The following is a 23296-nucleotide window of genomic DNA, read 5'->3' on the forward strand; positions in this document are numbered from 1 at the left end:
GGACGTCTTCCTGGGGGCTCAGAAGGTGCCCCGGACCTCTCCGCCATTCCCACGGAGTACCAGGACTTTCAGGAGGTGTTCAACAAGGCCCGGGCCACTTTACTTCCGCCGCACCAACCATATGACTGCAGGATTGACCTTATCCTTAGCACCACTCTGCCCCGGGGACGACTGTATTCTCTGTCGGGCCCGGAGACCAAGACAATGGACACCAACATTGGGGAATCCCTAGCTGCAGGATTTATATGTCCTTCGTCCTCTCCCGCCGGCGCAGAGTTCCTCTTTGTGGAGAAGGAGAACAAGACCCTGCACCCATGCATCGACTACTGGGGACTCAATGACATAACGGTGAAGAACCGCTACCCGCTACCACTCATCTCCTCGGCCTTAGAGCCGCTCCAGGGGGCCACCGTGTTTTCCAAGCTGGATCTACGGAACGCCTACCACCTGGTGTGGACAAGGGAGGGGGATGAGTGGAAGACCACCTACAACACGGCCTGCGGCCACTACGAGTATATGGTCATGCCATTTGGCCTCACCAACGCCCCTGCTGTGTTCCAGGCTCTGGTAAATTATGTTCTCCGTGACATGTTGAACTGGTTCGTCTTCGTCTACATTGATGACATCCTCGCCTTCTCCCACTCCCCCCAAGAACATGTGCTCCACATCTGACAGGTTCTTCAACGCCTCCTGGAGAACCAGCTGTTTGTTAAGGTGGAGAAGTGTGAGTTCCATCGCTCCACCATCCCCCTTCTGGGGTACATCATCTCTGCTGGGAGTGTCCAGATGGATCCCGGGAAAGTGAGTGCATTGGTGGATTGGCCCCAGCCATCGTCCAGGGTGCAGCTGCAACGTTTCCTGGGGTTCGCCAACTTCTATCGCCACTTCATCCGGGGTTACAGTACACTGGCTTCCCCTCTGTCAGCATTCACTTCTCCCAAGGTTCCGTTCACGTGGTCTCCTGGTGCTGACCAGGCGTTCAGGGACCTCAAACACCGCTTCACCACTGCTCACATCCTGGTTCATCCTGACCCTTCCCGTCAGTTCATGGTGGATGCCGACACGTCAGATGTAGGAGTGCGCATTCTTCTCCCATCGCCTCAATGCTACGGAGAAAAACTACAGTGTGGGAAATCGTGAGCTTCTCGAAGTGAAGATGGCGTTGGAGGAATGGAGGCACTGGCTGGAAGGGTCAGAACATCCGTTTATCGTATGGACTGACCACAAAAATAAGTAGTATCTCCGGCACCGCCAAACACCTCAACTCCTGGCAAGCTAGTTGGGCCCTGCTGTTCACACGGTTCAACTTCTCCCACTCACATTGGCCGGGATCCAAGAATGTCAAGCCGGATGCACTGTCTCCCCATTTTAGCCCTATGGCTATTACCCCGGAACCCGAGACCATCCTTCCCACCTCGTGCCTGCCAATGGCACTCAGCTGAGGTATAGGGAAACAGGTCTGGGATGCACAGCATTCCCAACCGAACCCCAGGCGGGAGTCCAGATAACCGGATGTTCGTGCCTGATGCGGTCTGCTCCGTGGTCCTGTCGTGGGCCCACTCCTCCAGACTGGACATCCTGACTGTGGTGGATCGGTTTTCCAAAGCCGCCCACTTCATTCCTCTCCCCAAACTACCCTCTGCCAAGGAGACGGCCCAGATCATGGTGCAGCACGTCTTCCGGATCCATAGACTGCCGGTCAACCGGGGCCCTCAGTTCTCATCTCGGTTCTGGAAGGCGTTCAGCACCCTCATTGGGTCATCAGCCAGCCTGTCCTGTGGATTCCACCCCTAGTCCAACGGCCAGTCGAAGCGAGCCAACCAGGATCGGGAGACTACTCTGCGCTGCCTGGTCTCCGCAAACCCCACCTCCTAGAGCCAGCAGCTGGTGTGGGTCGAATACGCCCGCAACACCCTTCTCTGCACTGCCAAGGGCCTATCTCCTTTTGAGTGTTCACAGGGGTAACAGCCCCTGCTCTTCCCCAAGCAGGAGGAAGAGGTCGGCATTCCTTCTGTCCAGATTTTTGTCCGCCTCTGTCATCGTACCTGGAGGAGAGCCCAGTCGGCCCTCCTCAAGACCACCTCCAGGTATCGACGACATGCGGATCCCCACCTGACCCCGGCATCGTCTCGGGCAGAAGGTATGGCTATCCACCCGGGATCTGCCCATCTGGGTGGAATCCCGCAAGCTGTCCCCGCGGATTATTGACCCATTCCCCATTGACAAAATGATTAGCCTCTCTGCTGTTCGTCTTCTGTTGCCCCGTACCCTTCGTAAACATCCCAACTTTCATGTGTCCAGAGTTAAACCCATGTCTCACAGCCCCTTCCCGTCCTGTACCTTTGGCCACCTCTGGATTGCCAACCTTTGCCTGACCCAACCGTGAGCCTGATACTGGCCTCTACAATCCCCAGACCTGAACCCAATTGAGATGGTTTGGGATTGGACCGCAGTGAAGGAAAAGCAACCAACAAGTGCTCAACATATGTGGGAACTCCTTCAAGACTGTTGGAAAACATTCCTCATAAAGCTGGATGAGAGAATGCAAAGTGTGCAAAGCTGTCATCAAGAAAAAGGGTGGCTACTTTGAAGAATCGAACATTAGATTTTGATTTGTTTAACACCTTTTTGGTTACTACATGATTCCATATGTGTTATTTCATAGTTTATGTCTTCTCTATTATTCTACAATGTAGAAAAAAGTAAAAATAAAGAAAAACCCTTGAATGAGTGGGTGTGCCCAAACTTTTGACTGTACTGTACATACATGCCCATACATACATACATACATACATACATACATACATACATACATACATACATACATACATACATACAGTGGGGCAAAAAAGTATTTAGTCATTGATCGATTGACTATGACACCTAGGTATTTGGGCCAGAGATATAAAGAATGGTGTTGTCTGCGTAGAGGTGGATCAAAGAAGCATCAGCAGCGAGAGCAACATCATTGATGTATACAGAGAAGAGAGTCAGCCCGAGAGTTGAACCCTGTGGCACCCCCATAGAGACTGCCAGAGGTCCGGACAACAGGCCCTCCAATTTGACATACTGAACTCTATCGGAGAAGTAGTTGGTGAACCAAGCGAGGCAATCATTTGAGAAATCAAGGCTGTTGAGTCCGCCAATAAGAATGTTGTGATTGACAGAGTCGAAAGCTTTGGCCAGGTCGATGAATACAGCTGCACAGTAATGTCTTATTGATGACGGTTATGATATCGTTTAGGACCTTGAGTGTGGCTGAGGTGCACCCATGACCAACTCTGAAACCAGATTGCATAGCAGAGAAGGTACGGTGAGGTTTGAAATGGTCGGTAATCTGTTTGTTAACTTGGCTTTCAAAGACTTTAGAAAGGCAGGGTAGAATAGATATAGATCTGTAGCAGTTTGGGTCCAGAGTGTCTCCCCCTTTGAAGAGGGGCAGCATTCCAATCTATGGGAATCTCAGACGATACGAAAGAGAGGTTGAACAGGCTAGCAATAGGGGTTGCAATAATTTCGGTAGATCATTTTAGAAAGAGAGGGTCCAGATTGTCTACCCCGGCTGATTTGTAGGGGTTCAGATTTTGCAGCTCTTTCAGAACATCAGCTATCTGGATTTGGGTGAAGGAAAAGTGGGGGAGGTTTGGGCGAGTTGCTGTGGGGAGTGCAGGGCTGTTGACCGGGTAGAGGTCGCCAGGTGGAAAGCACGGCCAGCCGTAGAAAAATGCTTATTGAAATTCTCAATTATTGTGGATTTATCGGGAGTGACAGTGTTTCCTAGCCTCAGTGCAGTGGGCAGCTGGAAGGAGGTGCTCCTATTCTCCATGGACGTTACAGTGTCCCAGAAATTTTTGAGTTTGTACTACAGGATGCAAATTTATGTTTGAAAAAGCTAGCAGCTTTCCTAACTGCCTGTGTATATTGGTTCCTAACTTCCCTAAAAAGATGCATATCACGAGGTCTATTCGATGCTAATGCCAACACCACAGGATGTTTTTGTGCTGGTCAAGGGCTGACAGGTCTGGAGTGAACCAAGGGCTATATCTATTCCTAGTTCAATTTTTTTTGAATGGAGCATGTTTATTTAAGATGGTGAGGAAGGCACTTTTAAAGAATAACCAGGCATCCTCTACTGACGGGATGAGACCAATGTCATTCCTGGATACCCCGGACAGGTCAATTAGAAAGGCCTGTTCGCAGAAGTGTTTAGGGAGCGTTTGACAGTGATGAGGGGTGGTCGTTTGACCGCAGACCCATTAAGGATGTAGGCAATGAGGCAGTGATCACTGAGATCCTGGTTGAAAATAGCAGAGTGTATTTGGAGGGTGAGTTAGTTATGATGATATCTATTGTAAAGTGGCAGTTCCACTGGATGTCATAAGGTGAACGCACCAATTTGTAAGTCACTCTGGATAAGAGCGTCTGCTAAATGACTTAAATGTAAATGTATGAGGGTGCCCGTGTTTACGGATTTGGGGTTGTACCTGGTAGGTTCATTGATAATTTGTGTGAGATTGAGGGCATCAAGCTTAGATTGTAGTATGGCCGGGGTGTTAAGCATATCCCAGTTTAGGTCACCTAGCAGCACGAGCTCAGAAGATAGATGGGGAGCAATCAATTCACATATCAAATCAAATGGATTTATATAGCCCTTGTACATCAGCTGATATATCTCACAGTGCTGTACAGAAACCCAGCCTAAAACCCCAAACAGCAAGCAATGCAGGTGTAGAAGCACGGTGGTTAGGAAAAACTCCCTAGAAAGGCCAAAACCTAGGAAGAAACCTAGAGAGGATCCAGGCTATGAGGGGTGGCCAGTCGTCTTCTGGCTGTGCCGGGTGGAGATTATAACACAACATGGCCAAGATGTTCAAATGTTCATAAATGACCAGCATGGTCAAATAATAATAATCACAGTAGTTGTCGAGGGTGCAACAAGGCACCTCTACCACTTCTGCTTTCTCTAGAGAGTTGAAAACAGCAGATCTGGGACAGGTAGCACGTCCGGTGACCAGGTCAGGATTCCAAAGCCGCAGGAAGAACAGTTGAAACTGGAGCAGCAGCACGGCCAGGTGGCCTGGGGACAGCAAGGAGTCATCATGTCAGATAGTCCTGAGGCATGGTCCTAGGGATCAGGTCCTCCGAGAGAGAGAAAGAAAGAGAGAAAGAGAGAATTAGAGAGAGCATACTTAAATTCACACAGGACACCGGATAAGACAGGAGAAGTACTCCAGATATAACAAACTGACCCTAGCCCCCCGACACATAAACTACAGCAGCATAAATACTGGAGGCTGAGACAGGAGGGGTCTGGAGACACTGTGGCCCCATCCGATGATACCCCCGGACAGGGCCAAACAGGAAGGATATAACCCCACCCACTTTGCCAAAGCACAACCCCCACACCACTAGAGGGATATCTTCAACCACCAACTTACCATCCTGAGACAAGGCCGAGTATAGCCCACAAAGATCTCCGCCACGGCACAACCCAAGGGGGGGGGGGGGGGGGGTTAGAGGCAGAGAATCCCAGTGGAAAGAGGAGAACCGGCCAGGCAGCAAGAGCGGTTCGAGCGGTTCGAGACAGCAAGAGCGGTTCGTTGCTCCAGAGCCTTTCCGTTCACCTTCACACTCCTGGGCTAGATTACACTCAATCATATGATTCACTGAAGAGATGAGTCTTCAGTAAAGACTTAAAGATTGAGACCGAGTCTGCGTCTCTGACATGGGTATGCAGACCATTCCATAAAAATGGAGCTCTAGAGGAGAAAGCCCTGCCTCCAGCTGTTTGCTTAGAAATTCTAGGGACAATTAGGAGGCCTGCGTCTTGTGACCGTAGTGTAAGTGTAGGTATGTACAGCAGGACCAAATCAGAGAGATAGGTAGGAGCAAGCCCATGTAATGCTTTGTAGGTTAGCAGTAAAACCTTGAAATCAGCCCTTGCCTTAACAGGAAGCCAGTGTAGGGAGGCTAGCACTGGAGTAATATGATCAAATTTGTTGGTTCTAGTCAGGATTCTAGCAGCCGTATTTAGCACTAACTGAAGTTTATTTATTGCTTTATCCGGGTAGCCGGAAAGTAGAGCATTGCAGTAGTCTAACCTAGAAGTAACAAACGCATGGATTAATTTTCCTGCATCATTTTTGGACAGAAAGTTTCTGATTTTTGCAATGTTACATAGATGGAAAAAAGCTGTCCTTGAAACAGTCTTGATATGTTCGTCAAAAGAGAGATCAGGGTTCAGAGTAACGCTGAGGTCCTTCACAGTTTTATTTGAGACGACTGTACAACCATTAAGATTAATTGTCAGATTCAACAGAAGATCTCTTTGTTCCTTGGGACCTAGAACAAGCATCTCTGTTTTGGTGTCCAGGGCACCGCTGGGGGCAGAGGGTGGTCTATAGCAAGCTGCAACGGTGAGAGACTTGTTTCTGGAAAGGTGCATTTTTAGAAGTAGAAGCTCGAATAGTTTTGGTACAGACCTGGATAGTAAGATAGCCTGCAGAGTTCTATCTCTGCAGTAGATTGAACACCGCCCCCTTTGGCAGTTCTATCTTGGCTGAAAATGTTATAGTTAGGGATGAACATTTCTGGGGTTTTGGTGGTTTTCCTAAGCCAGGATTCAGACATGGCCAATATATCAGGGTTGGCAGAATGTGCTAAAGTAGTGAATAAAGCAAACTAATGGAGTAGGCTTCTAATGTTAACATGCATGAAACCAAGGCTTTTACGGTGACAGAAGTCAACAAATGTGAGCACCTGGGGAGTAGGAGTGGAGCTAAGTCATGGATTAACCTCTACATCACCAGAGGAACAGAGGAGAAGTAGGATAAGGGTACGGCTAAAGACTATAAGAACTGGCCGTCTAGCACGTTCGAAACAGAGAGTAAAGGGAGCAGGTTTCTGGGCACGATAGCATAGATTCAAGGCATAATGTACAGACAAAGGTATGGTAGGAAGAGAATACATTGGAGGTAAACCTAGGCATTGAGTAATGAAGAGAGAGATATAGTCTCTAGAGACGTTTAAACCAGGTGATGTCATCGCATATCTGGGATGTGGAACAACATGGTTGGTTAAAGCATATTGAGCAGGGCTAGAGGCTCTACAGTGAAATAAGACAGTAATCACTAACCAGGACAGTAATGGACAAGGCGTATTGATATTAGGGAGAGGCATGCGTAGCCAAGTGATTGTATGGGTCCAGTGAGTAGTTGGGCTGACTGGGGACACGGTGATTCAGACAGTTAGCAGGCCGGTGCTAGCAATTTGATCAATTGAATATTGGATCAATTGAATATTTGATCAAGAAACGAGTCAGTTGCCTAAATAGTACCAGATATTGTAGGTTTCATGTAAGGTGTAGGGTTTGGTCACTGGGAAAAAGGTGCCTTCAGAAAGTATTCACACCCCTTGACTTTTTCAACATTTTGTTGTGTTACAGCCTGAATTTAAAATGGGATTAAATTGAGATTTTATGTGACTGGCCTACACACAATACCACAAAATGTCAAAGTGGAATTATGCTTTAAGATTTTTTTTACAAATGAATTAAAAATGAAAAGTTGAAATGTCTTGAGTTAATAAGTAAGTAAGCTATGGTAAGCCTAAATAAATTCAGGATTAAAAATAAATGTGCTTAACAAGACAGATAATAATTTGCAAGGACTCCATGAATCAAATCTAAATTTATTCATTACATACACATATTTAGCTGATGTTATTGCGGGTGTAGCGAATTGCTTGTGTTCCTATCTCCAACAGTGCAGTAGTATCTAACAATTGACAATAATAAACACAAATCTAAAAGTAAAAGGATAGAATTAATAAATATATACAGTACCAGTCAAAAGTTTGGACACACCTACTCATTCAATGGTTTTTCTTTATTTCTCACTATGTTTTACATTGTAGAATAATAGTGAAGAAATCAAAAATATGAAATAACACATATGGAATCATGTAGTAACCAAAAGTGTTAAAAATCTACTTTTAGATTCTTCAAAGTAGCCACCCTTTGCCTTGATGACAGCTTTGCACACTCTTGGCATTCTCTCAACAAGCCTCTTGAAGAATGCTTTTCCAACAGTCTTGAAGGAGTTCCCACATATGCTGAGCACTTGTTGGCTGCTTTTCCTTCACTCTGTGGTCCAACTCATCCAAAACCATCTCAATCGGGTTGTGAGGTTGGGCGATTGTGGAGGCCAGGTCAACTGATGCAGCACTCCATCACTCTCCTTCTTGGTCAAATAGCCCTTATACAGCCTGGAGGTGTGTTTTGGGTCATTGTCCTGTTGAAAAACAAATTATAGTCCCACTAAGAGCAAACCAGATGGGATGGTGTATCGCTGCAGAATGCTGAGGTAGCCGTGCTGGTTAAGTGTGCCTTGAATTCTAAATAAATCACAGACAGTGTCACCAGAAAAGCACCCCCACACCTCCTCCAACATGCTTCACGGTGGGAACCACACATGTGGAGATCATCCGTTCACTTACTCTGTGTCTCACAAAGACACAGCAGTTGGAACCAGAAATCTCCAATTTGGACTCATCAGACCAAAGGACAGATTTCCACCGGTCTAATGTCAATTGCTCGTGTTTCTTGGCTGAAAGCAAATCTCTTCTTATTATTGGTGTCCTTTAGTAGTGATTTCTTTGCAGCAATTCGACCACCAAGGCCTGATTCACACAATCTCCTCTGAACAGTTGATATCGAGATGTGTCAGTTACTTGAACTCTGTGAAGCATTTATTTGGACTGAAATCTGAGGTGCAGTTAACTCTAATGAACTTATCCTCTGCAGCAGAGCTTCCTTTCCTGTGGCAGAGCTTTACTTTCCAGCTTCCTTTCCTGTGGCGGGTCCTCATGAGAGCCAGTTTCATCATTGATGGTTTTTGCGACTGCACTTAAAGAAACTTTCAAAGTTCTGTATACCACCCCTACCTTGTCACAACACAACTGACTGGCTCAAACGCAATAAGAAGGAAATGAATTCCACAAATTAACTTTTAACAAGGCACACCTGTTAATTGAAATGCATTCCAGGTGACTACCTCATGAAGCTGGTTGAGAGAATGCCAAGAGTGTGCAAAGCTGTCATCAAGGCAAAGGGTGGCTACTTTGAAGAATCTCAAATATAAAATATATTTTGATTTGTTTAACTCTTTTTTTGTTACTACATTATATGTGTTATTTAATAGTTTGTCTTCACTATTATTCTACAATGTAGAAAATCGTAAAAAATAAACAAAAATCCTTCAATGAGTAGGTGTCCAAGTGACTGGTACTATGTATTAAAGCTGTGAAAAGCAGAATTATATATTTTTCTCTCGTAGCTTTGTAGGCTGTTGCTTCTCAGGGAAGACATAATGCCACCACCACCCTAGGTTGTTGGTTCCCTCCTCATGCTGAAATGGATCAGTCATACTTGGGGGAGCATTTTGGACAGTTGCCATTGGAAAAGTCACATGAAGGCCAACTTGTGGAAGGAAGTCTTCCCCTGAGGAGTCCTACTAAGTTATCCTCCATTTTCCAAACTAAGAAAAGACAAGCCACCAAGCAACAAAACATCCAATAAAACAATCAGCGAACTTTTGCCGATCCCATGGATGTCCACAATCAATCACAGGGCTTTTATCCACAAATAGTATTAGATAAAGGGATGCTAATCTAAGATGATGTCCCATCCCTGTCCATGTAATACTATTCTTTATGATCAAAAAGGGAAAACTCCTATTCTGAAACACCAGGATGCTCTTCATTCTTTTAACCACAGAAAAGAAAAGACAATTGAAAACAGACCCTCATGCTTTACATAACTCAAACATATCAAGTAACCCTAAATGTACTGTATGTTTTAAAGTGAAGTAGTGACAGGGTCATAAACTGCAATAATCAATGTTTAAAGTTTTATTTTTCTCCAAACAAACAGTAACAAACAGGCTTGATGAGCAAATATACAGTACAACTAATATGTTTTTTTTTATACATTTCATACAGGTCTGTCCATTACTCTGATCGCTGTTCATAAGTACAAAAATTATCTTTTGAAATCTCTGTAGTTACAATGGACAGTTCAGCAGTAGTCATTCTTAATTGTTTGATGCTAATTCTCTAACCCTGAATTGCACAGCAACTCAAAACAAAGCATTGATAACACACACATACTTTTCATAACCCCTTAAAAGCAAACCAATAATAGGCAGTTCTTGCAAAGATTTCTAAAGTATTGATACAAGCAATCTATATTTCACAATAATCAATAATCATGTTTCTGATAATACTTGTAAAAGTTGTAAAGAGAAAAAGAAACTGATGTAAGATACTTGACTCAGCAGTCAGGTTGCACATACAATAAATAGTGTTTAATTAAGTTTCATTGAGACAACGGAACGCGAGACAAATTACTGATTAAGGCTAATCAAGTGAACTGAACTTTCTCCTCACATTCCATAAGTGTTCATAAACTGGCTAATATATGAAATATACAAAGAGTTGACTAAAGTAGTAATGATGTGGCATTAAAGAATGGGATACAGAAGTTTATTTGTGATTTGTGATCATTTTGGGGAATCTGTTAACTGTTTTGTGTTGAATTCTTACTGCACTTGTGTAGCATGTAGTAAATAAGAACGTTTCACCTATACACAGAAAAACTATACATTGCAAAGTACACATTTGGAAAAATACATCAAATGTACATTGTATGTAACAAACATGGACACAGTGCATAAAAATATCTAAAAGCTGTGGTATATAAATATCTAAGAACTGTTATATGTAATGCACCAAGAGGAATTTCAAGCCACATAGAGAAATACAAAGCATTGTTTTTGTAATAACAGTGGCAGTGCAAAACCAGCTTTTAATAATGAGTTATTTAGGATGCCTGCTTTTATAATATTTGATCATAAGCAAAAACGCAAACAGCTCTCTCTATAAATAGTACAGCATTTCTTAAATATAGCGGTTTATCAGTGATCGACATAAGTTATAAGTTACATATCCAATAGCAGAGCAAACATACTGCCATTCGAGTAAACAAGCACATCCAGAGGTCACGAGAATTCAAAAAGGAAAGTAATGAGCCTTCATACAATATGGCAAAGCATCTATCATATCTCAAGCCCACACTTACATAAACAGTATCCCTGGTTAAAAACAACCTCCATCCATTTCAATGACTCACTCAAACGCTACACATTCCTATAGATACCTAGCCATTGCATATGGAGAAAGATACGAGGTTCATAAAGCCACATTCAGATACAGTTACTCCAGCCCTGAAAATACCCCAAAAAGCTGTTGTTTTTTCATTTGCCCTTTCATTTACAATCGCTTGCTGTGTCGTAGCGGACTTGGACCCATTCGCAATAGAAGAAAAGCGGTGTTCATTCATGCACTCTTGTCACATAGCACTCTAGTCAAACTGAAGCATCACTAGCAAGCGGATGAAAGGAAGACCTGCCTCCACTGGCTCTCTAGACTTCGACCCATACTGGGAGTGTAGCCCATAGAAATAGTAATCCTATTTCAATGGTGTAATTAGCCTGGTCTGTTAGAGAGGGAAGACACCTACCACCCACCCCACCCCCCCTTGAACCCAGTACAGAACTTCCTACTGTTAGGTATGGCAAACGGAGAGGGAGAAAGAGAGAGCGTGGTGCAGGTTGCGGTAAATAGTGGGACCATCAAACGGCAGTCTCCTGGTCCTCTCGCTGGATCATCTGGTAGTGCTGGCGGTTTTCCAAGTACTCCGCCAGCTCCTGGTCATTGGCCTTCTCCGCACGCCGTTTCGGCGTCTCACCCTGTAAAAGGGAGATGGGTATAAGAGGGGTGGAAAGAGAGAGGGGGGTGAAGGGGTGGAGAGAGAGAAAGAGAGAGGGGGGTGAAAGGGTGGAGAGAGAGGAAGAGAGAGAGAGAGAGAGAGAGAGAGAGAGAGAAAGGTGGGGTATAGAGATGTGTGTGTGAAACTGTGCATGTTGATTCTGATGACAATGAAAAAACACACTGAAACATACAATCTTCTTTTTGTATTGGCAAGTAAAACAGAAAAATATTCTCATAATGATGACAGGCTTTTTCTTGCCACGAGTCAGTTCACCATGGTGACCGTGTAGTGTACTAAGACCATTGTGGATGTATAAGACCTGCCAGGAATCCTGCAGGGGTACAATTCTCACTGACAGAGAATAACATTAAATCCCCATTACAAAGAATACACAGCAATTTCCCCCTAAAATAGGCCTTTACTGGACTAGAACGTGTCATTTTGATAACCATCAGCCTTGTTATGATAACCATCAGCCTGATTCATTGAGCCCTTTACCCAAAGGTCAAGTAAAAAAGGCCTCTATCATCATCCTTTCCTGAACTAGAGCTAGCAAATATGATAACCATCATCCTGATTCATTAAGGTAATTTACCTGAAGGTCAGTCTTCATGAGGGAAGCCCCGGCCTCCACCAGGTAGTGGCAGATGGTCCTCTGACGCGTGAACGCAGCTTTATGGAGAGCCGTCTCCCCTCTGTGTCACACATAGACACACACACACACACACACACACAACATTTGTCAATCAGGTTGTGTTGTAGCTGGGAGCTCTAGGTTTGACCCAGTTGACAGACTTTTTCCAGGAACTGACTAATTCATATAGATGAGGTGATTTGAATTTGAATTATTTGAGGGCAGAGCTTAGCTTTAATAGTAATCAGTAGAGAGTTGACCTCTATGCCAAGATATTTAATGCAAAAGGAAGTTGACAACATGACTCACGTCTCTTTTTCTGTGACATCCAGGAGAGTGGTAGGTGCTGTGTGTTAAAACATAAGACAGGATTCAGATATTGCATCCAGTATCTATACGAACACAAGCTCCCTATCTATTTCACATACAGTACATCTATCATCCATGTTGGATATGTTCAAATGTTTATTTATGTTCGGTCCACAACAGTGATGGAAAATGTTAATATGTTCATTGGGTTTATATGCGATACTGCAGAGTGCTTCCATTTATCGAGAACGTAAGAATGAAACAGTGTCATATCAGTACTTAATACCTAAAGTGATAGGAGTCAACTGCAGTGTTTGACAGGTCAGTCTCTTACCGTTGTCTATGATGTACTTAACAATCTCCTTGCAGCCCACCTCCACCGCGTAATGGAGTAAGGTGCAGCCCAAAGTATCCTGTGTGAAAATATCTGCCCCCTGTTTGTGGAGCTCTGTGAGCTGTGAACAAAAAAATATTAATTTACAGTGCTTCATCTTGACAGTGCTTCGACTTTATAGTCATTACACTTGGCTGTGTTTCAATTTGAAAGTACTTCAACTACAGTGCCTCAACTATACCTTGCTTCAACTTGCTTTACCGTGCTTTACCAATACAGCGCTTCAAATTGTACACCCACATTTGTCTACTATCTTACATTTTGTGAGGGGTCAAAGAGAGGGGTCAAAAGTAAATGTAAAAACACTGTTAGAGGAGGATGCATGGTAGGAGTGAATCCTGTGTAACTAGACATGTTGTGGACTTACCCTTTCGAGATCTTCTGTCTTCACACACTCAATTAACTCAGTTACTGTAAAAACAGAGTAAGGCATCTATACTCTTCACAATTGACTTACGAGGCTTTTCATTATATTTTTGAACAGTGAACCTTAGGCGAGTAAATATAATATGGTTGAAATGAGGGCTGGGTGGCATGGCCAAAATATCATAAAAATATCATATTTTGTACAATTCTGAATAATGAAAGTTCTAAATATGTTTTGAGTAGTACATGACCCTAGGATGGCCACAAATGAATTCCAAGTGGTTTAAATGGCTTTCTCCATTCTGATTGTTTTACAAACAAACTAGGGCAAAACTGATAGTGAAGCAGTCCAATTTGCTTTTAATTTATTTAGCACTGTATCAAATGACCTTTATGGACTGCATTGTAAAAATCCATACTGGTATGCAAGTACGGTTGTACCTATCCGTGCAGAATATCGAGAACAAATCAACAGGGGATGTTTTACCTTTTTCAGCATCACACGACAGAGCACTTCCAGAACTGTGAGAAGGGCAAGAGGCAGATTTTACAACAAAGCTAAATGACATTGCACTGAGATGATGATCATAACAAGTAAAAACATGGCAAGTAAGCATGACAGTAAGCGCGACACATACAGAAACAGACAGCATACCTAAGCATGGGTCTGAAATCAGCAATAGTTGTATGGGGCCGATGAACATTCACAATTTTAGTGCCTCTCCTTCAAAGACAAAGACAGGATGAAACGTGGATGACATATCATACATGTTAAGCGGTGTGTGACAAAGTGTGTTTGGAATTTTTATTAAATCACAACGATAATTGGGAAAGTGAGCCAGACCTGAGCTCAAATACTATTTAGAGTAGGCCTATGTATGTCAATTACTTTTAAAGACATTTGTAGTAGGTATTTAGATTTTTTTAATTTGAAAACACAAGTAGTTGAGCATTGGAAATACTGTAAATTTGGAAGGTATTGGCATGTATTTAAAAATACTGAAATGCAGAGTATTTATACAAATATTTTAATTCTCCCATGCATTTGAACCTGGTCTGTTTGCTATTTGAAATAAAGTATTTGGAAAGTAAGCTATTTATAGAAAAGTATATGAAGATACTTTCAAATACTTCCAAAAGAAGTAGCTGATTTGGGCCACACCATTTGAAAATACTCAGATACACAGAATTAAGTATTTAAAATGACAAATAATCAAATCAAATACACGTGTACTGTATATGATCACAGGTTTGGAGTGAGCTAAAAGTTGTCTCAGGGAACAATGCAGAATCAAGTTCCTTGGAAGCTTTTGAATACTTGAATGGAACATGTGTCCAAGTAATTTCTCTTATGACCCAACCCATGCTGAACCTGAGAGAGATGACATGGCTTTGTGACACTAGGCTTTGTGACATCATTTTCTTATGCCAACCGACATTGCAGGCGGAATTGTCGTGCTATCTGACGTTAGATAATGTTGTTACATAGCAAGCCATACTGCTATGCTGATGGCTGACCATGAAGATGAAAACACAAATCCACTATAATTAAAACAAACCCTCATGTATGCTGTTAATTAGTTATAGTTATATTAACTACCCAATTGTCAACATTTTGAGATCTGATGTTCTACCAACATTGTTTCAAGGTAGTTTGGTTATCGCTCCTGGCCATTGCTCATGACCAGAATGCCACACCATTAGAATGTAGACACGGATCGAATAGTCATCCAAAAGACACCACAGTTCAACAAAGGTCTGATAATTGGTCTGATAAATAACATTGGTGCAACTATAGGCCAACAATAAATGGACTGATGAATTGGTAAAACCATACTACAATTGAAAATGTCCACAAAGATGTATAGGATTCAGGCTAAAGTCAGGGTCTGACCTGCACTGGCCGGTCTTGGAGGAGGCCTGGGAGTCGCTGCTGTGAGCCAGGGCCTCTGTCACCGAGCTGTCACTGGACACCCTCTTCCTCTGGGACTCCCTGATACTGCAGGAGGGGAGGGAGAAGAGGTACAGGTTAGTGACTGGGAGAAGGACCACTCAGTACAGTAATAACATCACTTTTATCTTTTACATTCTTGCCAATATCTACGAATAGAATTGTCACTGTTGTGCTCAAAAGTTTGTGAGTGTGTGTGTGTGTGTATGTAAAATTGGTCGTCAGTCTGTCTGAGACCCAGCCACGTAGTTGTGTCATCTTCCCTGAGGGAGCCAACATTATATACAGGACCAGATATGGATAATGAGCTATTGTTCATCACCAGACACCACACCACCCTCACAGTATTGACTTAACAGGGAACGGGAGCTTTGATGGTGTGCAATAGTGAGTGACAGTCAGGCAGCAATAAAAGAGGGAGGTTTGTGTGTGTGTGCGCGCACGTGTGTGTGTGTGTGTGTGTGTGTGCCTATCTTTCAAATAAATATGGTGCAAAGAAACCAAGCTAGAGTGCATCCAATTAAAAATATTACCTTGTTCAGTCTCTAAACCATAAAGGGAAAGTTTCTCAGACACAGATTAAACTTAGTTCTAGACTAAAATGCACTTTTAATGGAGATTAGGCTTAATCTTAAAAGTGTTTATATTCTCACCTGGGTCCTGGGGAGGAGGTGGGAGAGGAGGAGGAGGATGGGAAGGTAAACTGGCGAGATTCTGGCGTTTTGCACTCCCCGTACGAGTCTACCAGGTCGGGCATGCCCGGCGAGGTGCCCACCGTCTCCTTGATGACCAGCTCCGGGTCCAGGATGTAGAGGTCATCCTGGGAGATCTCCGTCACGTAGTTGAGGTGCTCCTTGAGGTTATAACAGGTTATTATAACAGTTTATAGCTTGTTTATAAAAAGAAAAGAGTCATGACAGTGTGTCATAACAACATGCCTACAACCCTGGACAATGGGTGATATAGATGGTGACATTGCATACTTATAAGCTTTACCATAATGTCCAGGAGTTTATCCTAGTCAAGTCATGTGGTCAGAAAAAAACTATATGGCATATTCACAAGTCAGTGTTTCCCCTTGGCTTGTTAATGTATTTATTATTAGTATAAACAGGACAATTAAACAAAAAAGAAGTAGGCCTCCACCCCTCCATCTCTGATTGATTGAGAAATTCAAGAAGCTATCATCGTTAAGTGACATAATATATGCAAAGCATTGAATATTTACATTCATGCAATTCGAAATGAATTTAGTAACTTTGCCCCAGAAGCATTTAACTGCAGGGCGCTCTCACGTCCAATGGAGGATTGTGCCTAATTGCTTTCGGGGGCACAGTGAAGAGTTGGGAATTTCACTGTAAAACGTTTCCTTGTTAAGTAGAGTCTGTGAACAAACTTAAAATGTGTAAATTGATTGTTCGGATTAAGGGATGCCAAAGTCATATTTTTTTGTATTTCTCTTCCAGTTAAAGGGTAGTTCAGATTCAATTAGATCTGTAGACAAATACTTTTTTTGAATGGTTAGCTCAGAATATGAGCGTTCCAAAAGTTGTTAATTAATATATTACAGAGATCAGTCCCATTGGGAGCCCAGATCATTTATTCAGAAATCCCATCATTGGATGGTTCGGTAGATGGGTTTCTCAAGGGACTCCATCGGCCAGCAACCTAAGTTGTAGATATATATTTTTTTAATGATATTTTGTGTGTGTGTCTTTCAAATCTTGGATTGTTCTCAAACAACTGTCCATGATATCGACATGGGTATGGATTACACATTTGGATTATTGGGGTGATGGAAAAAGGCCCGCAAGGCGCTATTGTGAAATATTGGAGTATGGGCATGTTATTTTGATTACCAGTTACATTATTTTTCAATTTTCCACCAAATAGAAATTGTATGAGCAATAATAGGACCAAAGCGTAGTTTACATTGTTTAAGGGACATAGGAGACACCAGGGAAATAGGAGACACCAGGGAAATAGGAGACACCAGGGAAATAGGAGACACCGGGGAAATAGGAGACACCATATTTATCTCTATACTCAGCCAGGGGGGGCGAAGTAAGTTTGTTCATTTTATCCAGGATCGTTTACCTTGCCATATAAATTTTGAAACCGCACTATGAATTTTATCCCAATAGAGCCATGGGAACCACTGAACTACAGAAATTCAGCCGCGGCGATAATTTAATTTTAACAATAGATATTCTGCCAGTTAACGCAACTGGGATATTAGTACCGAGGTCGGATTGAATTGAGCGTTCTGTCAAAGTTTCTGTCAAAGGAAGGAAACATTTCTACAATTGGGTTTCCATAAGTAGAGATGGAGTTCTTTTCAGGGTGTTGAAAAAAAGGCAGTAGGGCAGATTTGGTTCGATTCATTTCAGAACTTGAGATGGAGCCGTATTTATCTATGATCTTCAAAGCATTTGGGAGGGATTGAATTACACTTTCTAGATAAAGTCAGATATTGTCGGTGTATAATGAGATTACGTGATCCATAGAATTGAGACATATTGGTGTAATTTCTTTCGATTGTCGAATTGCCTGGGCCAGGGGCCCCTTGGATTGGTTTTCAGCAGTGGTGGCAAAGCTACCGAAGTATATGGGAACAGCATGCTAGACTCCATAGACCTCTAGTCATTGATTGCACTAATGCTAGTTAGCAACTTCTTTCTGACTGCGTGCGAGACAAAAAAGGGGTATGCACGAGTTAATCTGACTATGGGTAAGTAGAAAAGGGGCCTAATTGCCTAAATCATGCACACAAAAAATGGCATCATATTTCTTGGAGCTTTAGCATTCAGCATTGGTGAGCCCCAGATGCTAAATTAATATAGGGGAAACACCGCAAGTACATACCTGAGCACGGTCTATCCTATAGAATCGATCAGCAGTTGTGCCTGAAAAGAAAACATACACCTTTCATAATCTATATGTTCCTGCCCATATACTGGCATTGCATTCCTGGACAGAAATCTAATGCTGCATTTCAATTGTATTCAAAATGAGAAAGAGAGTTCCCTGATAAAAGAAAACGGGTAAAGGATGGTTAAAGTGGCCAATAAAATACTCTCTTTGTTCGGGTAGCAATACTTACAGTCAAGGAAGCACCATTTGGGGGAAAGCTTTTGTGACGACAGCCTCGCTGATTTCACAGCATCACTTTCCTTTTAGAGAATAATATAACAACATAATTATGTCATCTCATTTCCTACAGCAAGTAACATCTTTATAAACCAAGTTCTTCCAGAGGAGCATTTGAGGCTTGTCATTTTGTTCCCTGAAGTACATCTGAGCTCCACTAGGGGGCACAGCAGACAACATAAAGTCTATCATATGCTCAAATATTTAATGACACACTCTCACACTCTCTTTCTCTCACTTTCACCCCAGTTCCTTTTCTCTCACTTTTACTTATTTTGACACTCACTCATTCCTTCACCCACATACATTTCCACCCTCCACTAATATTGTCACCCTTGGTGAAAATGAGCAAAATGGCATGTAAGAAAAATGTCTTTGCTGTTTATCCTCTTGGTCTTTCAATCAAAATGTTTTTAAAAAATCTAACCTTTAAATTAAGTAAAATTATTTAAAAAATTCAATGTGAAGTAAATTCAATAAATATTTTTCTACATAATATGTATGCCACAATTATTGGCACCAGCTGCATGGCTGGTGGCATTGTCATGCTGGATGGTCATGTCAGGATGAGCCTGCAGGAAGGGTACCACATGAGGGAGGAGGATGTCTTCCCTGTAAAGCACAGCGTTGAGATTGCCTGCAATGACAACAAGCTCAATCCGATGATGCTGTGACACACCTCCCCAGACCATGACGGACCCTCCACCTCCAAACCGATACCGCTCCAGAGTACAGGCCTCAGTGTAACACTCATTCCTTCGATGATAAACACGAATCCGACCATCACCCCTGGTGAGACAAAACTGTGACTCATCAGTGAAGAGCACTTTTTGCCAGTCCTGTCTGGTCCAGCGACGGTGGGTTTGTGCCCATAGGCGACATTGTTGCCAGTGATGTCTGGTGAGGACCTGCCTTACAACAGGCCTACAAGCCCTCAGTACAGTCTCTCTCAGCCTTTTGCGGACAGTCTGAGCACTGATGGAAGGATTATGCGTTCCTGGTGTAACTCGGGCAGTTGTTGTTGCCATCCTGTACCTGTCCAGCAGGTGTGATGTTCGGATGTACCGATCCTGTGCAGGTGTTGTTATATGTGGTCTGCCACTGCGAGGACAATCAGCTGTCTGCCCTGTCTCCCTGTAGCGATGTCTTAGGCGTCTCACAGTACGGACATTGCAATTTATTGCCCTGGCCACATCTGCAGTCCTCATGCCTCCTTACATGCCTAAGGTACGTTCACACAGATGAGCAGGGACCCTGGGCATCTTTCTTTTGGTGTATTTCAGAGTCAGTAGAACTGCCTCTTTAGTGTCCTAAGTTTCCATAACTGTGACCTTAATTGCCTACCGTCTGTAAGCTGTTAGTGTCTTAACGACCGTTCCACAGGTGCATGTTCATTAATTGTTTATGGTTCATTGGACAAGCATGGGAAACCGTGTTAAACCCTATACAATGAAGATCTGGTTAGTTATTTTGATTTTTACAAATTATCTTTGAAAGACAGGGTCATGGAAAATGGACATTTCTTTTTTTGCTGAGTTTAGTATCATGGGCTTAAACTGGGCCTTGGTTGGATCTTCCAGCAGGACAATGAACCAAAGCACACCTCAAAATCAACACAACATTTTTGACATGGCCATCCCAATCCCTTGGCCTAAACCCCATAGAAAACCTGTGTGAAGGGCCTCCCGGGTGGCGCAGTGGTCTAGGGCACTGCATGGCAGCGCTAGCTGTGCCACCAGAGACTCTGGGTTCGGGGCCGAGGCTCTGTCGCAGCCGGCCGTGACCGGGAGGTCCGTGGGGCGACGCACAATTGGCCTAGCATCGTCCGGGTTAGGGAGGGTTTGGCCGGTAGGGATATCCTTGCCTCATCGCGCACTAGCGACTCCTGTGGCAGGCCGGGCGCAGTGCACGCTAACCAGGTCAGGCCAGGTGCACGGTGTTTTCTTCGACACATTGGTGCGGCTGGCTTCCGGGTTGGATGCGCGCTGTGTTAAGAAACAGTGCAGCTTGGTTGAGTTGTGTTTCGGAGGACGCATGGCTTTCGACCTTCGTCTCTCCCGAGCCCGTACGGGAGTTGTAGCGATGAGACAAGATACTAACAATTGGATACTACGAAATTGGGGAGAAAAGGGGGTAAAAAAATATATATATATATTATAAAAAAAGAAAACCTGTGGGATGAGCTGAAGAGGAGAGTCCACAAGTGTGGACCTTGGAATCTGAAGGATCTGGAGAGATTCTGTATGGTGGAATGGTCTCAGATCCCCTGCCATGTGTTCTCCAACCTCATTACACATTATAGGAGAATACTAAGAGCTGTTATCTTGGCAAAGGGAAGTTGCACACAGTGCAAGGGGTGCCAATAATTGTGGCACACATATATACTTGAGAAAAACATTAGTTTTATGATAAGAATTCATTTTTTCTTCCAATTATTTTACTTTAATTAAAAGTTCGATTTTCGTGACTATTTTGAATGAAAGACCAAGAGGATAAAACAATAAATATATTTTTTACAGCCTGTTTTGCACATATTTACCAAGGGTGCCAATATGAGTGGAGGGCACTGTAAATGGACTTGGCCAATCCGTACTCTCACTCCTCCCTACAGTTGCGGGCACCAAAAAGTTAGGTTGCGTCACCGTACTGGCAGAACAATTGTGGCAATGTGTGTACAACAAGGTTTTAAAAACGCTTTTAGTTCCCACAACTGTACGTCTTCTACATACCTCTTCCAGACTATCCTGTAGACTCTCAATGTGTGAACGGCAGTTCTCCAGATCGCTGTCTCCTGGGACCGTGATGATGCCCAGTGGAATAGCTGAGACAGGGAAAAGACATTCTGTTACAGTAGTTTCCAAATCAAATGTTATTGATCACATACACATGTTTAGCAGATGTTATTGCTGTTGTAGCGAATTGCTTGTGTTTCTAGCTCCAACAGTGCAGTAATATCGAACAATTTCACAACAATACACACAAATCTAAAGTAAAGGAATGGAATTAAGAATATATAAATCTTTGGACGAGCAATGTTGAGAGCGGCATAAACTAAAACACAGTAGAATACAAAATAATACATTATATAGAGTTGAAGTCGGAAGTTTACAAACAAATTCCTGACATTTAATCCTAGTAAAGATTCCCTGTTTTAGGTCAGTTAGGATCACCACTTTATTTTAAGAATGTGAAATGCCAGAATAATAGTAGAGAGAATGATTTATTTCAGCTTTAATTTATTTCATCACATTCCCAGTGGGTCAGAAGTTTACATACACTCAATTAGTACTTGGTAGCATTTCTTTAAATTGTTTAACTTGGGTCAAACGTTTCGGGTAGCCTTCCACAAGCTTCTCACAATAAGTTGGGTGAATTTTGGCCCATTCCTCCTGACAGAGCTGATGTAACTGAGTCAGGTTTGTAGGCCTCCTTGCTCGCTCACGCTTTTTCAGTTCTGCACACACATTTTCTATAGGATTGAGGTCAGGGCTTTGTGACGGCCACTCCAATACCTTGACTTTGTTGTCCTTAAGCCATTTTACCACAACTTTGGAAGCATGCTTGGGGTCATTGTCCACTTGGAAGACCCATTTGCGACCAAGCTTTAACTTCCTGACTGATGTCTTGAGATGTTGCTTCAATATAGTCACAAAAATGTCATTCTCATGATGTTATCTATTTTGTGAAGCACACCAGTCCATCCTGCAGCAAAGTACCCCCACAACATGATGCTGCCTCCCCCGTGCTTCACATGTTGGGATGGTGTTCTTTGGCTTGCAAGCCTCCCCCTTTTTCCTCCAAACATAACGATGGTCATTATGGCCAAACAGTTCTATTGTTGTTTCATCAGACCAGAGGACATTCCTCTAAAAAGTACGATCTTTGTCCCCATATGCAGTTGCAAACCCCAATCTGGCTTTTTTATGGCGGTTTTGGAGCAGTAGCTTCTTCCTTGCTGAGCGGCCTTTCAGGTTATGTCAATATAGGACTCGTTTTACTGTGGATATAGATACTTTTGTACCTGTTTCCTCCAGCATCTTCACAAGGTTCTTTGCTGTTGTTCTGGGATTGATTTGCACCTTTCGCAACAAAGTACGTTCATCTCCAGGAGACAGAACGCATCTCCTTCCTGAGCGGTGTGACGGCTGCGTGGTCCCATGGTGTTTATACTTGCGTACTATTGTTTGTACAGATGAACGTGGTAACTTCAGACGTTTTGAAATTGCTCCCAAGGATGAATCAGACTTCTGGAGGTCTACAATTTGTTTATGAGGTCTTGGCTCATTTCTTTTGATTTTCCCATGATGTCAAGCAAATAAGAACTGAGTTTGAAGGTAGGCCTTGAAATACATCCACAGGTACACCTCCAATTGACTCAAATAATGTCAATTAGCCTCAGAAGCTTCTAAAGCCACGTAATAATTGTCATACTTTTCTGGAATTTTCTAAGCTGTTTAACTTCTTGGTGACTGGGGGGCAGTATTGAGTAGCTTGGATGAATAAGGTGCCCAGAGTAAACTGCCTGCTACTCAGCCATAAAAGCTCAAATATGCATATAATTAATGAATATTTATAATACTATTTCTGACTAATGTTGACTCTAATGTTGACTCCAACAGCCAGTGAAAGTGCAGGGCGCCAAATTCAAAACAACAAAAATCT

At 43.1% G+C, this 23296-nt stretch overlaps 1 protein-coding gene across 5 annotated transcripts in view; it reads right to left on the reverse strand.

Annotated features, from left to right (window-relative positions):
- Positions 1–9894: 9894 nt before the first annotated feature.
- Positions 9895–23296, reverse strand: part of dgkzb (diacylglycerol kinase, zeta b) — a 97064-nt gene continuing 83662 nt past the window's right edge. For 4 of the 5 annotated variants that reach the window (XM_065022710.1, XM_029668659.2, XM_029668658.2 and 1 more), the window contains exons 22-33: positions 21364–21455; positions 18588–18657; positions 18350–18390; positions 16138–16337; positions 15428–15532; positions 14189–14257; positions 14021–14055; positions 13535–13578; positions 13108–13228; positions 12774–12810; positions 12426–12525; positions 9895–11807 (exon numbers count right to left, since the gene is read on the reverse strand). In XM_065022710.1, the coding sequence (XP_064878782.1) occupies positions 11691–11807; positions 12426–12525; positions 12774–12810; positions 13108–13228; positions 13535–13578; positions 14021–14055; positions 14189–14257; positions 15428–15532; positions 16138–16337; positions 18350–18390; positions 18588–18657; positions 21364–21455 (1031 nt within the window). In that variant the 3' untranslated portion in view covers positions 9895–11690. The remainder of the gene's footprint in view (positions 11808–12425; positions 12526–12773; positions 12811–13107; positions 13229–13534; positions 13579–14020; positions 14056–14188; positions 14258–15427; positions 15533–16137; positions 16338–18349; positions 18391–18587; positions 18658–21363; positions 21456–23296) is intronic. The other variant, XM_029668657.2, reaches the window with a different exon arrangement.

Source organism: Oncorhynchus nerka, linkage group LG9a (assembly GCF_034236695.1).
Source record: "Oncorhynchus nerka isolate Pitt River linkage group LG9a, Oner_Uvic_2.0, whole genome shotgun sequence".
In the NCBI taxonomy this organism is placed as follows: Eukaryota; Metazoa; Chordata; class Actinopteri; order Salmoniformes; family Salmonidae; genus Oncorhynchus; species Oncorhynchus nerka.